General features: G+C 43.3%; 1 protein-coding gene across 1 annotated transcript in view; it reads left to right on the top strand.

The window, feature by feature from the left end:
- The window catches only part of LOC139380068 (HECT, C2 and WW domain containing E3 ubiquitin protein ligase 2a), a 35,031-nt gene that overhangs the window by 6,379 nt on the left and 11,625 nt on the right, over window positions 1-17,027 (top strand). Inside the window, exons 3-14 of the mRNA XM_071122530.1 lie at window positions 114-208; window positions 307-376; window positions 956-1,125; window positions 1,592-1,731; window positions 3,986-4,086; window positions 5,756-6,603; window positions 8,654-8,954; window positions 9,208-9,300; window positions 10,030-10,180; window positions 10,339-10,445; window positions 14,508-14,632; window positions 15,007-15,192. Coding sequence (XP_070978631.1) covers window positions 114-208; window positions 307-376; window positions 956-1,125; window positions 1,592-1,731; window positions 3,986-4,086; window positions 5,756-6,603; window positions 8,654-8,954; window positions 9,208-9,300; window positions 10,030-10,180; window positions 10,339-10,445; window positions 14,508-14,632; window positions 15,007-15,192 — 2,387 coding nt within the window. The remainder of the gene's footprint in view (window positions 1-113; window positions 209-306; window positions 377-955; window positions 1,126-1,591; window positions 1,732-3,985; window positions 4,087-5,755; window positions 6,604-8,653; window positions 8,955-9,207; window positions 9,301-10,029; window positions 10,181-10,338; window positions 10,446-14,507; window positions 14,633-15,006; window positions 15,193-17,027) is intronic.

Here is a 17,027-nt window from a genome sequence, read left to right as displayed (position 1 = left end):
CAAGCAAGATTAGAAGTCATGTTTCACAATTGAGATTCAGCCAGCAAAAGAGTTGGTGAGGAGAGGAAAAGAGAAGTTGTGTTCATATCATGAATCTTTCTATTTCCCTCTAGCTGAGACCAAGATCTGCTTCAAGTACTACCACGGTGTCAGTGGAGCCCTGAGAGCAACCACCCCCTGCATCACTGTGAAGAATCCTGGAGTCCTGGTGTGGTGTGTGTGTGTGTGTGTGTGTGTGTGTGTGTGTGTGTGTGTGTGTGTTTTAAGACTGTTATCATGTTTATACAACTTCTCTGTGTCTCTCAGGGAGAAGGTCAAAGTGAGGGGCAGTCATCCACAGATCATCCTCGCAAACTAATCAGCTTTACTTTAACAGGTGAGGTGTGGTTTGGCTAAAACCAAGTAAATGTCCTCATTGACTCTGTCTTAGAAAAGGTGCACACACTATAGTTCCATTTCAAATTATTTAGTAGAAGATTGTCAACGTTTTGGCAGCAAATTGCTTTTGTCACTTATTGATAAATCTTATCAATAAGATTAATCATATTAATCTACCACTATATTTGACCTTTTATTCCTCATGTGCTATTCCCACTTGAAAATAAGAGGTTCTAACTTTGCATATATGTATATCATCCTTCATGGAATGGAATAAATGGAATGGCATCAAAGCCCGTCCTCTTCTATCTCCACCCACTAGCCCCCTCTGGTTGGCAGTTTAGCCTCCAATTTTGTTTTTGTCAAAGCCTCAGACAATGCTCAGTGAAGGACCTGGGGCCATACTGTATGTATAAGAGTCTCAGAGTCGGAATTTGGATCTATGATCAGGTCCCCCTGTCCATGTAGTCTTATTTATTGTGCTCTAAAAGGCTAAACCAATCCTGACTCAGCACTCCTACTCTGATACTGTTGATACATACATCCCCTGATGTGATGATAATCTTCCTCTGTGTAGATATGCGTGCGGTGGGGCTGAAGAAGGGAATGTTCTTCAACCCGGATCCCTACCTGAAGATGTCCATCCACCCTGGGAAGAGGAGCGGCTTCCCCACCTTCAGCCACCATGGACAGGAGAGACGCTCCGCCATCATCGCCAACACCACCAACCCTAAGTGGCATGGAGAGGTGATCTATATTCCCTATTATTTACAAAATTGTGAAGGTTAGACATTTGAAATCAATATGGCTGAAGAGACTAGGTCAGGGATTGGTAAATTTGATAGGGGTGGGGGGCACAAAATCTGAACTCCTCATGAGGGGCTGCTGTGGCTTGCGGGTCTGCGTATCCACATCCATACCCACACATGCATCCGCTAACCTTTTGGGGTTGCCCATCCCTGGTCTTCCAAATAAAGAGTTAATGGGGAGCCGGGCAAGGCTTTCCCTTTTTGTGTCTCGCTTGGCGTCTCAGATGGTTGCTGTCCACTGTCATGCTGAACTTCAGAATTCTGATTAAGTTGCTGTCCACTTAAATTGGACTTGAACCTCTGATTGCCGCAGTTCACTTGTTGTTTACCATTAAAAAAAAAATTGTGAAAAAGCCAGCTCATAGAAACATGTTCTAACAGTCTGTGTCTCCCTCCCTCTGTAGAAATACACTTTCGTAGCACTGATGACAGACATTCTGAACATCGAGGTGAAGGACAAGTTTGCCAAAAGTCGACCAATCATCAAGCGCTTCCTTGGTCACCTGACCATTCCTGTCCAGAGGCTGATTGAGAAGATACCTGGGTAGGTAACATGGCAAACTGATGCACCCATGCATACACTACCGATCAAAGTTTTAGAACACCACCTCATTCAAAGGTTTTTCTTTATTTTTACTATTTTAATAATAATAATAATAGTGAAGACATCAAAACTATGAAATAACATACAGTGGGGAGAACAAGTATTTGATACACTGCCGATTTTGCAGGTTTTCCTACTTACAAAGCACGTAGAGGTCTGTAATTTTGATCGTAGGTACACTTCAACTGAGAGACGGAATCTAAAACAAAAATCCAGAAAATCACATTGTATGATTTTTAAGTAATTAATTTGCATTTTATTGCATGACATAAGTATTTGATACATCAGAAAAGCAGAACTTAATATTTGGTACAGAAACCTTTGTTTGCTATTACAGAGATCAGACGTTTCCTGTAGTTCTTCACCAGGTTTTCACACACTGCAGCAGGGATTTTGGCCCACTCCTCCATACAGACCTACTCCAGATCATTCAGGTTTCGGGCTGTCGCTGGGCAATGCGGACTTTCAGCTCCCTCCAAAGATTTTCTATTGGGTTCAGGTCTGGAAACTGGCTAGGCCACTCCAAGGCCTTGAGATGCTTCTTACGGAGCCACTCCTTAGTTGCCCTGGCTGTGTGTTTCTGGTCGTTGTCATGCTGGAAGAACCAGCCACGACCCATCTTCAATGCTCTTACTGAGGGAAGGAGGTTGTTGGCCAAGATCTCGCGATGCATGGCCCCTTCCATCCTCCCCTCAATACGGTGCAGTCGTCCTGTCCCCTTTGCAGAAAAGCATCCCCAAAGAATGATGATCCACCTCCATGCTTCACGGTTGGGATGGTGTTCTTGGGGTTGTACTCATCTTTCTTCTTCCTCCAAACACGGCGAGTGGAGTTTAGACCAAAAAGCTCTATTTTTGTCTCATCAGACCACATGACCTTGTCCCATTCCTCCTCTGGATCATTCAGATGGTCATTGGCAAACTTCAGACGGGCCTGTACATGCGCAGGTTTGAGCAGGGGGACTTTGCGTGCGCTGCAGGATTTTAATCCATGACGGCGTGTGTGTTACTAATAGTTTTCTTTGAGACTGTGGTCCCAGCTCTCTTCAGGTCATCGACCAGGTCCTGCCGTGTAGTTCTGGGCTGATCCCTCACCTTCCTCATGATCATTGATGCCCCACGAGGTGAGATCTTGCATGGAGCCTCAGACCAAGAGTGATTGACCGTCATCTTGAACTTCTTCCATTTTCTAATAATAGCGCCAACAGTTGTTGCCTTCTCACCAAGCTGCTTGCCTATTGTCCTGTAGCCCATCCCAGCCTTGTGCAGGTCTACAATTTTATCCCTGATGTCCTTACACAGCTCTCTGGTCTTGGCCATTGTGGAGAGGTTGGAGTCTGTTTGATTGAGTGTGTGGACAGGTGTCTTTTAGACAGGTAACAAGTTCAAACAGGTGCAGTTAATACAGGTAATGAGTGGAGAACAGGAGGGATTCTTAAAGAAAAACGAACAGGTCTGTGAGAGCCGGAATTCTTACTGATTGGTAGGTGATCAAATACTTATGTCATGCAATAAAATGCAAATTAATTACTTAAAAATCATACAATGTGATTTTCTGGATTTTTGTTTTAGATTCTGTCTCTAACAGTTGAAGTGTACCTATGATAAAAATAACAGACCTCTACATGCTGTGTAAGTAGGGAAACACTGCCGATTTTGCAGTGTATCAAATACTTGTTCTCCCCACTGTATGGAATCATGTAAAATAGTGTTAAACAAATCAAAATATATTTGAGATTCTTCAAATAGCCGTCATTTGCCTTGATGACAGCTTTGCACACTCTTGGCATTCTCTCAACCTGGAATGCTTTTCCAACAGTCTTGAAGGAGCTCGTACATATGCTGAGCACGTGTTGGCTGCTTTTCCTTCACCCTATTTGAAGAATCTCAAATATAAAATGTATTTTGAATTTCTTTAACATTTTTTTTGGATACAACATGATTCCATATGTTTTATATTATAGTTTTGATGTCTTCACTATTATTCTACAAAGTAGAACATTTTAAAAAATAAAATAAAGAATGAGTAGGTGTTCTAAAACATTTGACTGGCAGTGTAGGTGTTCTTACTGACACTCAAGTATACCCATGCTCATAATTGTTGATTGTTCACTGTACTTTATCATTGCCTGTTCACTACAGTTGAGTGATTGCCTTTGGTTGTTTTGTATGTTTGTCTATCTGTCTGTTTTCAGTGTCCAGCCTCTGAGCTTCTCTCTGTGTCGACGGTTGCCCACTGAGCATGTGAGTGGCCAGATGCAGTTCAAAGTGGAGCTTACATCCACTGGACCTGACGGTGAGGACCATTACCTTTTCATTTATTGTGTTTAACAACTATATTAAACTACAGTCGTGGCCAAAAGTTTTGAGAATGACACAAATATTAATTTCCACAAAGTTTGCTGCTTCATTGTCTTTAGATATTTTTGTCAGATGTTGCTATGGAGTACTGAAGTATAATTACAAGTATTTCATAAGTGTCAAAGGCTTTTATTGACAATTACATGAAGTTGATGCAAAGAGTCAATATTTGCAGTGTTGACCCTTCTTTTTCAAGACCTCTGCAATCCGCCCTGGCATGCTATCAATTAATTTCTGGGCCACATCCTGACTGATGGCAGCCCATTCTTGCATAATCAATGCTTGGAGTTTGTCAGAATTTGTGGGTTTTTGTTTGTCCAGCCACCACTTGAAGATTGACTACAAGTTCTTAATGGGATTAAGGTCTGGGGAGTTTCCTGGCCATGGACCCAAAATATTGATGTTTTGTTCTCAGAGCCACTTGCCTTATGGCAAGGTCTGGATCCTCATGCTGGCATTGTTTGTCACCAGCTGTTCCTGGAAGAAATTGCTCTCGGAGTATGTGCTGGTACCATTCTTTATTCATGGCTGTGTTCTTAGGCAAAATTGTGAGTGAGCCCACTGCCTTGGCTGAGAAGCAACCCCACACATGAATGGTCTCAGGATGCTTTACTGTTGACATGACACAGGACTGATGGTAGCGCTCACCTTGTCTTTTCCGTACAAGCTTTTTTCCAGATGCCCCAAACAGTCGGAAAGGGGATTCCTAAGAAAAAGTGACTTTACCCCAGTCCTCAGCAGTCCAATCCCTGTACCTTTTGCAGAATATCAGTCTGTCCCTGATGTTTTTCCTGGAGAGAAGTGGCTTCTTTGCTACCCTTCTTGAAACCAGGCCATCCTCCAAAAGTCTTTGCCTTACTGTGTGTGCAAATGCACTCACACCTGCCTGCTGCCATTCCTGAGCAAGCTCTGTACTGGTGGTGCCCCGATCCCACAGCTGAATCAACTTTAGGAGACGGTCCTGGCGCTTGCTGGACTTTCTTGGGCGCCCTGAAGCCTTCTTCACATCAATTGAACGGCTCTCCTTGAAGTTCTTGATGATTCGACAAATGGTTGATTTAGGTGCAATCTTACTGGCACCAATATCCTTGCCTGTGAAGACCTTTTTGTGCAAAGCAATGATGATGGCACGCGTTTCCTTGCAGGTAACCATGATTGACAGAGGAAGAACAAGGATTCCAAGTACCACCCTGCTTTTGAAGCTTCCAGTCTGTTATTTGAACTCAATCAGCATAACAGAGTGATCTCCAGCCTTGTCCTCGTCAACACTCACACCTGTGTTAACGAGAGAATCACTGACATGATGTCAGCTGGTCCTTTTGTGGCAGGGCTGAATTGCAGTGGAAATGTTTTTTTGGGATTCAGTTAATTTGCATTGCAAAGAGGGACTTTGCCATTAATTGCAATTCATCTGAACACTCTTCATAACATTCTGGAGTATATGCAAATTGCCATCATACAAACTGAGGCAGCAGACCTTGTGAAAATGTAATATTTGTTTCATTCTCAAACCTTTTGGCCACGACTGTACACACTGATGAATTGTAATGTAATAAAAATCAAGGTATTACAAAATGTTTAATGTTTCTCTGTTTCATGCTCAGGGGCCTCACTAGACTTTATCATCGGTGTGCCCAATAATGGGGCCCCGGGGACTCCGTCAGATGACGAGGATCTTCCCCACCCACTCCCAGGGGTGGTCACTGGAGGCCCCTCCCCTACTGGCTCTCTGGGCTCACAGAGGTCCTGGGAAGGTGGGGCCACAGCTTATCCAGTCCCAGACTACAGGGACTTCAGCGGTACAGAGGGCGGAACCACAGAGGGCAAATCCTACTCTGGCCCTCAACGGCTGCAGAGATCCCTAAGTGAAGGCCTGGATGCCATCGAGGCCCCCAAGGGTCCCGGAGAGAGGCCCCTCGGCGCTGCCTCCCCGAAGCTGCGGTCTAGCTTTCCCACTCACACACGTCTCAGCGCCATGCTGCACATTGACTCGGACGAAGAAGAGGAGCGCTCGGGGTCCACTGACATCTACCTGGTGCCCGGGTCCCCCCTGCTGCTCAACGGCGGCCATGAAGAAGATCTCTTCCCAGAGCTACAACAAGACTCTGACACTGAGCAGCCTCAGCCCAGGGTGGAGGGTGATGAACAGGAGGGGGTAAAGGGGGAAGAATGTGCCACTGGTGGTGAATCTTATGTGGCCCCTGAGTTAGACCTGGCCCTCGACTTGGAAGACGCCTCCGAGCCTGATGTTTTCTCAGAGGTGGAGGAAGTTCCTTTCTTCTCAGAGGTGCTGTCCCAGAGTATTTTGACTGAGGTCCTGGAGGGGCCAGAAGAGGGCCAGGGGCCTGCTGACGACCCCTCGTCAGAGATTGACTCATGCTCCATGGCAACAGCCCCACAGACAGTCTTCTCTTCCTCAGAGAGTTGCCCAATCACAATGTCCACAGCTCAGGTGAGTGTGACTGGTGGTGCAGTAAGTAGATCTTAAAGGCCCAATGCAGTCATTTTTCTATAAATCTCAAAAAATTTCTGAATAATAATTAAATACCTTAATGTAATAGTATTTTGTTAAAATGGGCCCCCCAAAAATTGTGGCAGAAAACTATTTCTCAAGCTAAATTTTTGATAGGACTGTCTGGGAGTGGTCTGAATGGGGAGGGGAAAACTGAAAACTAGCTGTTATTGGCAGAAATGTTTGGAGCTCTCTTTGTTATTGGTCTATTAACCAATTGACCATATAGTGATCTCACCAAGGAAAGCCAGAACTCCCCCCGCTCATGCAAACCTGCTGATTAGAAGGTCCTGTGTAGATTGTATTTTCAAGAAGCAACTATGAGGAAATAACACTGATCCAATGTTTTCACACTTTTACAGTGTTAGTTTCATCAGCTGTTGTACAATATGTGTAACATATACACTGGGAGTCAGGAAGCAGGTGCAGAAGGTGAGTTTAATGATAAGAATAAGGCAGAAAACAGAAACGTACTGAACGTGGCCAAAACCAATACTGCCTGATGACTGAGGCTACTGAGGGAAAAATAAAGGGAGCTTAATCAAGGTGATGATGAGATCCAGGTGTGCGTAACAAGGGGGCGCAGGTGTGGGTAAGGATGGTTGCCAGGACCGGTGGTTAGTAGACCTGCGACGTCGAGCGGGAGTAGGTGTGACAATATGATACAAAACACAGGAAAAACTGAATGTTGACTACACTGAGCTTTTAACCTGTGGTTAAAAGTTCTCTATGCAATAATTCCACCTTAAATAGCCTATAGTATATCTCTAGTAGTAAGTAAAATAATAATCTTGGAAATCCTGAACTAAAGTCTTGCGTAATTGCGTCAGATTATCTATTAAATTCTGTGGACAAACGTGTTAAAATATACTACAACAAGGAGTGAAAGCAGGGCGGTAGCTCCACCGCCTCTCTTTACAGGCAAGTCTATGGGAATGTCCATGAATGTGGATGCTTTTCTTACTTACAATTAAAAGTGACTCCGAAATGACACAACATTATTTACCATTCAGTTCTTATTGGGTACAACATAATCCAAAGAAAACAACAAAAATAAACTGCAAATGCATCCAACAAGTTTGTAGAGTCACAAGCATGATGTTGTCATTGTGTGCAAGGAATATGGGACCAAATACTAAACTTTTGGGGGGGGGGTAAAAAGAAACGGCTTAGAGCTAAGCACAGGCAAAGTCCTAGAGGGAAACCTGGCTAAGTTTGCTTTCCAACAGACACTGAGAGACAAATTCACCTTTCAGCAGGACAATAACCTAAAACGCAAAGCCAAATATACAATGTAGTTGCTTACCAAGACGACGTTGAATGTTCCTGAGTGTCCTAGTTGCAGTTTTGACTTAAATCAGGTGGAAAATCTATGGCAGGATTTAAATGGATGTTTAGCAATGATCAACAACCAACTTGACAGAGATAGAATAATGTGCAAATATTGTACAATCCAGTTGTGCAAAGCTCTTATAGATTTACCCAGAAAGACTCACAGCTGTGATAGCTGCCAAAGGTGTTTCTAACAGGTATTGACTCACGGTCATGAATACTTATGCAAATTAGATATTTTTGTATTTCTAAAAACATGTTTTCACTTTGTCATTATGGGATATTGTGTGTAGATGGGTGAGAAAAACACAATGTAATCCATCTTGAATTCAGACTTTAACACAACAAAATGTGGAATAAGTCAAGAAATATGAATTCTTTCTGAAGGTACTGTACATCTGGTTTGGACTGTAGAATTGGTAAAAAAAGTTGAGTAAACACAGAATGCCTTTCGAGATAATGCTGGCGGGTTAACACAAATGCCAAACAATGTCAGTTTAGTGTTGTAGGTGTGCAAATATTATTCACCAAAGCAAATAAGGTGCATTAACAGCATTTATTAACGCTTCACTTCATCCCTGGTCCTAACCCACCATTTGGGAAAGAACACTCTGACCTCATCGGCCTTCATGCTGTTGGATGTCTTTGGGCTTTGTAGGAGGCGGATGCAGGGGCAGAAGCTGCCATTGACCCAGGAGGAGATACCATCACCGACAACTCACCCACCAGTCAGCATGTAGACGATGTGGAAGACGAGCAGACGCCAGCCAATGAGGTTGAAGGAGATGCTCCATCAGCCAATGAGCTGGAGCCAGGAGAGGAGATAAGTGAGCTTAGGCGGAGCTTGCAGGCATCTGGGGGGGTGTCCCAGGATGAGGTGGGGGAGGAGCCAAGGCCAGCGGGAGATGCAGGAACTGTGGATTCAGATGCAGTTGCCACGGAGACGGATGGAGAGGACGGTATGTAACTACGTCCTTTAAAAAAAAAATATTTTACAGTCTGATGTTTACCTGATATTTACTTTTAAATGGCATTCTGAAATGATCATCTATTTTGCGTCCTTGGGATTCATTAAAACATCTACATACTCCCCTACCTGGAACAATCATTAAATATTATTCCCTCATTCATCCAGTAGAAACGAATAGTGAATTACAATAAAAATGTAAAAGGCTATGTGTTCTGCCTTTCCTGAATGTTGCGTATGCTCAGGTGCTCAAGTGAACGGTCACCCCGTTCACTCGCTCCCCACAGTGCGCCATGACATCCACCGATACCAACGAGTGGACGAACCCTTACCTCCTAGTAAGTGTCTCTGTACATACTACCTCTGTAGGTATTTGAGGTGAAGGAAGATGACAAAAGTGAAAGAAAGAAAGCTGCTTGATATAGTATGTGTATTTGTCTCGATAGAGAGCGTTTGTTTGTACCTGTGCCATACTGGCTTCTGTGACAACATGCGCAATAACTGTTAAAAGTTAAAAAGTTGTTTTCTTCTACTACTTCTATGAATCGGTAAACTGAAAGGGTGCATACTTCCACCTAAAGTGTACTGGTATAAAGCCAGGGTTTGTGATTTACTGCCACCTACAGTTATAAAATGTTTGCTCAGGAATATAGTTAATTGGCTGATCTCTCCTTATGACCTGGATGGAATTATGTGATCTTTCCTTAACCCATACTGTACTTCAAATTGGTGGAATTCCTCAATGGCGCTGCCCATGTTAGACAGCTCTAGTGCCCCAAAGCGTGTTTTATCTTAGACAAGTGGGCCAAATCATAGACTAAGTCCTATGTGCACAATGGTCTACTGCATGTTTGTTATTTCAAAGTGCAATGGTTGCATGTTAGAATGCATCCGTGCATGTCAACCATGTGTGAATTCAGTTTGACTGCGACTGTTTGTGCATCCCAAGTAGCACTCTATTCCCTATGGGCCCTGGTTAAAAGTAATGCAGTAAAAAGGAAATGGGGTGCCATTTGGGACGTTGCCTGTGTCTTAAATGTAAAGCAATGTGTTTGTTCTCCTTACAGACTGGGAGGCGAGGATCGATAGTCATGGTCGTATTTTCTTTGTGGATCATGTGAACCGGACCACCACGTGGCAGCGCCCCACCGGACCACCCGCCCCCCAGGGCCTGACCCGCTCCAACTCCATCCAACAGATGGAGCAGCTCAACCGCAGGTCTGTGTCGTGTGTCGTGTGTGTGTGTGTGTATATATATACACACTCACCCTCTCTCTCTCTCACACACACTCGCGTGCACACATACTTTTGTAACTTCAATCCTCTGTATTTCCCCTTGACACCCATTTCTGTGTCTCTGTATTTTTCTCCATCAGGTATCAGAGCATAAGGAGGACAATGACCAGCGAGAGGTCCGAGGAGAACACAGTTGACCTCCCGCCAGAGCTCACAGAGAGTGACCTTCTACCCCAGACCATCCCTGGTGCGCTAGTATAGTCTCTCTCACTCACACAAACAAACACAGGGCTATAAAGTGCTACCAGTTTCGTCCCAAATGCAACAAAAATATTTTGCTGTGCGATCTGGAGTTTTAATTTGGGAGTGTCATGCTTGCAAAATTACTATAGCGAACACTGCTTGTTTCTATTCGAAACTGTTCTAAAGGTCTGACCCATATTACCTGTGCGACGTCTTTTTTTTCCTGTCATAGATTGGGTGGGCGCATTTTACATTCATAAACCATGTCGCGGGTGGTTCTAAAACATATTGCGGTCCGCATTTATTTTACACCTTGTTCAGTCATGTAGCTAGCTAACAACCTGGTAACTTTACCAGTATATCCAAACATGTGGGGGCACAGAAAGAAAGAAAAGGGATAGCTTCTTCAGTACATCAATAATCATAGTAATGAATGAAGGACATATCTTGCACGTCGTCATCAAAAATGGAACTCTTAATAAAACTGGTAGGCCTCGAGGGACTAAGGCTAATGAGACGTCATTCTGATTGCAACATTCTAACAGTGTAATTAATATATTTCATATATGCTATGGCAAAATTTATAATTTGGTTGTATTTTTCTTATATAACATAAGAATATGAAGAAAAACAAATAACACACTTGGATTTTCATTAGTTTGATACTGTAGGCTATATGTAAAAACAAAAAATCAAGTGTTTTGTGGAGTGCCTTTGTTACAACTATGAAACAGCTTATTTTAATAAATTACCCCAACCACCAAGACGCATGGTCAGCAAGATGCGCGGTAAATTATGAAAACATCAGTAGCCTAAGCATCATTTATAAGTGCCAAGTGTGCTTGATGAAGGGTGAAAATCAGCACAAAAACAATTAATGCCATTATAGTCGCCTACGTAATTACTGGGACAGTGAAGCATTGTTTCTACTTTTGGCTCTGTACTCCAGCACAGCACAGAGGTTAAAGTAGTGTAGACTGTCAGCTTTAATGTGAGGGTATTGTCATCCATATCGGGTGAACTGTTTAGAAATTACAGCACTGTTTGTACTTAGTCCCTACATTTTAGGGGACTAAGTATTAGGACAAATTCACTTCAGTCAATCAAATGTATGATTACATCCAGCTTGTGACTCTATAAACTTGTTGGCTGCATTTGCTATTTGTTTTGGATGTGTTTCAGATCATGTTTTTGTCCAATAGAAATTAATGGTAAATAATGTGTTGTCATTTTGGAGTCACTTTTATTGTAAATAAGAATTCATGTGGACGCTACTATGATTTACGTCCTGAATGAATCATCAATAATGATGACCGAGAAAGTTAGACATATACAAATATACAAAAAGATGCTAACCTTCACTGTCTGTTATAGTAACGGTGAGAGGTTATCATGTCTTGGAGGGTAATGATATTTGTGCTTCTGTGACTTGATCACATTTATTTAACCTGTTGTTATATGTGTGAAATTAGTTTCGGTATAGTTTAGGTTCAGTTTCGAGACAATTATCAGGGTGATTTATTAACTGGGTAATGCACTTTCAACTGTTGGGAGAAGCTTCAGCAGTTATAGTGTAAAAAGGATAGTTCAGATAAATTACAGATTGGTTTCCTTACCCTGTAAGCAGTCTATGCATAAGGTATGACAGCAATCCATGCGTTGGTTTAGTTTACCTGGCACTATTTCTACATGGTAATGTTTTAGCATATGTGGCACAAATCTCATTCAAGTCATGGGATCAATATTAGCATTTTTCACGCATGTTGAAATCATCTATTAGTGACTGTTGAGCTTCACAGTTAATTTTAGATACTTTTGGATGATTTGGACATGATGCGCTAAAAATGCTGATATCGGTCCAATGGCTTGAATGGGATTTGTGCCACATGTGCATGTGGAAACGGTGCCAGGGAAACTAAAGCAAAGCGTAAATTGCTGTCATACCTTGTCTATTGACTGCAATCAGGGTAAGGAAATCAGTGTCATTTTGTAATTTGGGTTAACTATTCCTTTAAAAAGACAGTGTACAATTTCCAATGTAATGCATTTTAATAGGAAAACAGCTTATTTACATAATGTAAAAATAACATATATTCTACAAATGACTTAATTTCAATGACAGGTATTTGTATCAACATTTTAGCTTTTTATAATAAACATATGTATTTACAGGGTTACATATTAATTTTTAGGCCACAGCGTGCTTCAGAAGTATCTAGAATTCATATAGGCTATATCTCTTTTTATTTATAGCCCTAGCGCGTGCGCACACTCTCTCTCTCACTCACACACACAGTCTCGTATAACTAACCTTGTGGGGACACATTTCAGTCCCATTCCAAATCCTATTTTCCTTAACACTAACCTTAACCCCTAATCCTAGCTCCTAACCTTAAAACAAACCCTAGCGCCTAACCCTAAAACAAATTCTCTCCTTAACCCTAAAACAAATTCTCTCCTTAAACCTAACCCCCCTAGAAGTAGCATTTGACCTTGTGGGGACTAACAAAATGCTACTATTTTACACACACACCCTTCCCAACATCTAAAGGAAATGTCCTCTCACTGTAAACTACGTTTATTTTCAGCAAACATAACATGTAAATACTTGTATGAACATAACAAGATTCAACACCTGAGACATAAACTGAACAAGTTCCACAGACATGTGACTAACAGAAATGGAATAATGTGTCCCTGAACAAAGGGGGGTCAAAATCAAAAGTAACAGTGAGTATCTGGTGTGGCCACCAGCTGAATTAAGTACTGCAGTGCATCTCCTCCTCATGGACTGCACCAGATTTGCCAGTTCTTGCTGTGAGATGTTAACCCACTCTTCCACCAAGTCACCTGCAAGTTCCCGGACATTTTTGGGGGGAATGGCCCTAGCCCTCACCCTCCGATCCAACAGGTCCCAGACATGCTCAATGGGATTGAGATTCGGGCTCTATGCTGGCCATGGCAGAACACTGACATTCCTGTTTTGCAGGAAATCACGCACAGAACGAGCAGTATGGCTGGTGGAATTGTCATGCTGGAGGGTCATGTCAGGATGAGCCTGCAGAAAGAGTACCACATGAGGGAGGAGGATGTCTTCCCTGTAACGCACAGTGTTGAGATTGCCTGCAATGACAGCAAGCTCAGTCCGATGATGCTGTGACACACCGCCCCAGACCATGACGGACCCTCCACCTCCAAATTGATCCCGCTCCAGATTACAGGCCTCGGTGTAACGCTCATTCCTTCGACGATAAACGCGAATCCGACTATCACCCCTGGTGAGACAAAACCGCGATTCGTCAGTGAAGAGCACATTTTGGCAGTCCTGTCTGGTCCAGTGACGGTGGGTTTGTACCCATAGGCGACGTTGTTGCTGGTTATATCTGGTGAGGACCTGCCTTACAACAGGCCTACAAGCCCTCAGTCCAGCCTCTCTCAGCCTATTGCGGACAGTCCGAGCACTGATGGAGGGATTGTGAGTTCCTGGTATAACTCGGGCAGTTGTTGTTGCCATCCTGTACCTGTCCCACAGGTGTGATGTTCGGATGTACCGATCCTGTGCAGGTGTTGTTACACGTGGTCTGCCACTACGAGGATGATCAGCTGTCCGTCCTGTCTCCCTATAGCGCTGTCTTTGGTGTCTCACAGTACGGACATTGCAATGTATTGCCCTGGCCACATCTGCAGTCCTCATGCCTCCTTGCAGCATGCCTAAGGCACGTTCATGCAGATGAGCAGGGACCCTGGGCAACTTTCTTCTGATATTTTTCCAGAGTCAGTAGGAAGGCCTCTTTAGTGTCCTAAGTTTTCATAACTGTGACTTTAATTGCCAACCGTCTGTAAGCTGTTAGTGTCTTAACGGCCGTTCCACAGGTGCATGTTCATTAATTGTCTATGGTTCATCGAAAAGACATGCGAAACAGTGTTTCAACACTCTACAATGAAGATCTGTGAAGTTATTTGGATTTTTACTAATTATCTTTGAAAGACAGGGTCCTGAAAAAGGGACATTTCGTTTTTTGCTGATTTTATTCTACTCTTACAATGTGTGTTTTGTCTGTTGTAGAGTACAGGAGAGAGAGTGCGGTGGGTCACCCCAGCTCCCGGTCGCGTCTCTCTCTGCTGCTCCAGTCCCCCAGCGCAAAGTTCCTGTGCAGCCCAGACTTCTTCACCATGCTGCATTCTAACCCTGTGAGTCTGGCTGCACAGGCCCTCAACCCTCACCTTTCACATTCTTATGGATCACCTTTGATCCCCCAGCTCTCACTTATCACGTCATATCTCTCAGTAGTTAACAATTTGCAAAAGTGTGTGGTAAGGGAACAGCTTTTTGGAATGAAATGCTGTTTTCAAATGTACGTCAAATGTTGCGTTGATCAGGTTAATTTAAGTAGAACAATGAGGTATGCTACCTGGGATTTAATTTCCCATTATGAGTCATCATTCTTCCCTTATTCTGTGTTTTATCAAAGCAATGACAACCCTATTTACAGAAGAGCCTGGAATTTCACATGTCCTTCTTTGATGACCTCATCAATCTGTTCCCTCCCTCCCTCCCTCCTCAGAGTGCCTACCGCATGTTTACGAGCAACACTTGCCTGAAGCACATGATCAGTAAGGTGCGTCGGGACGCCCACCACTATGAGCGCTACCAGCACAACAGGGACCTGGTGGCCTTTCTCAATATGTTCACCAACAAACAGCTGGAGCTACCCAGGGGCTGGGAGATGAAGCACGACCAGTCCGGCAAGGTCTGGAAAACTGTGTGTGTGGGGGTGGTGTGTGTGTGTAAATGTTTTAGTTTGTGCAATGATGTGAATATACAGTGCATTCGGAAAGTATTCAGACCCCTTGACTTTTTCCACATTTTGTTACGTTACAACCTTATTCTAAAATGGATTACATACAATTTTTCCCCTCATCGATTTACACACATGATGACAAAGCAAAAACAGGTTTTAAGAATTTTTTGCCAATGTATTAAAAAAAAACGTATACCTTATTTAAATAAGTATTCAGACCGTTTGCTTTGAGATTGCTATGTTTCCATTGATCCTCCTCGAGATGTTTCTACAACTTGATTGGAGTCAACCTGTGGAAAATTAAATTGATTGGACATGGTTTGGAAAGGCACACACCTGGTCCCACATTTGACAGTGCAGGTCAGAGCAAAAACCAAGCCAGGTCGAAGCAATTGTCCATAGTAAATGGAAGAAGTTTGGAACCACCAAGACTCTTCCTAATTAAAAAAATAATAATTATATATATTTTTTTATTTATTTCACCTTTATTTAACCAGGTAGGCTAGTTGAGAACAAGTTCTCATTTGCAACTGCGACCTGGCCAAGATAAAGCATAGCAGTGTGAACAGACAACACAGAGTTACACATGGAGTAAACAATTAACAAGTCAATAACACAGTAGAAAAAAAGTGAGTCTCTATACATTGTGTGCAAAAGGCATGAGGAGGTAGGCGAATAATTACAATTTTGCAGATTAACACTGGAGTGATAAATGATCAGATGGTCATGTACAGGTAGAGATATTGGTGTGCAAAAGAGCAGAAAAGTAAATAAATAAAAACAGTATGGGGATGAGGTAGGTAAATTGGGTGGGTTATTTACCGATGGAATATGTACAGCTGCAGCGATCGGTTAGCTGCTCAGATAGCAGATGTTTAAAGTTGGTGAGGGAGATAAAAGTCTCCAACTTCAGCGATTTTTGCAATTCGTTCCAGTCACAGGCAGCAGAGAACTGGAAGGAAAGGCGACCAAATGAGGTGTTGGCTTTGGGGATGATCAGTGAGATACACCTGCTGGAGTGCGTGCTACGGGTGGGTGTTGCCATCGTGACCAGTAAACTGAGATAAGGATGACTTGGAGCCAGTGGGTCTGGCGACTAATATGTAGCGAGGATAGGGTCGATGAATAGCCATGAGTGGACCTGGGAGGGCATAGGCCCACCCACTGGGGAGTCAGGCCCGATGGCACGAAAGGCGACCAAATGAGGTGTTGGCTTTAGGGATGATCAGTGAGATACACCTGCTGGAGCGCGTGCTACGGGTGGGTGTTGCCATCGTGACCAGTGAACTGAGATAAGGCGGAGCTTTACCTAGCATGGACTTGTAGATGACCTGGAGCCAGTGGGTCTGGCGACGAATATGTAGCGAGGACCAGCCGACTAGAGCATACAGGTCGCAGTGGTGGGTGGTATAAGGTGCTTTAGTAACAAAACGGATGGCACTGTGATAAACTGCATCCAGTTTGCTGAGTAGAGTATTGGAAGCTATTTTGTAGATTACATCGCCGAAGTCGAAGATCGGTAGGATAGTCAGTTTTACTAGGGTAAGTTTGGCGGTGTGAGTGAAGGAGGCTTTGTTGCAGAATAGAAAGCAGATTTCTAGATTCGATTTTAGATTGGAGATGTTTGACATGAGTCTGGAATGAGAGTTTACAGTCTAGCCAGACACCTAGGTACTTATAGATGTCCACATATTCTAGGTCGGAACCATCCAGGGTGGTGATGCTAGTCGGGCGTGCGGGTGCAGGCAGCAAATGGTTGAAAAGCATGCATTTGGTTTTACTAG

The sequence above is a fragment of the Oncorhynchus clarkii genome, chromosome 22, assembly GCF_045791955.1.
Source record: "Oncorhynchus clarkii lewisi isolate Uvic-CL-2024 chromosome 22, UVic_Ocla_1.0, whole genome shotgun sequence".
NCBI lineage: Eukaryota > Metazoa > Chordata > Actinopteri > Salmoniformes > Salmonidae > Oncorhynchus > Oncorhynchus clarkii.
The sequence above is the reverse complement of the archived record's forward strand: the minus strand, read 5'-3'. Positions and strand labels throughout refer to the sequence as shown.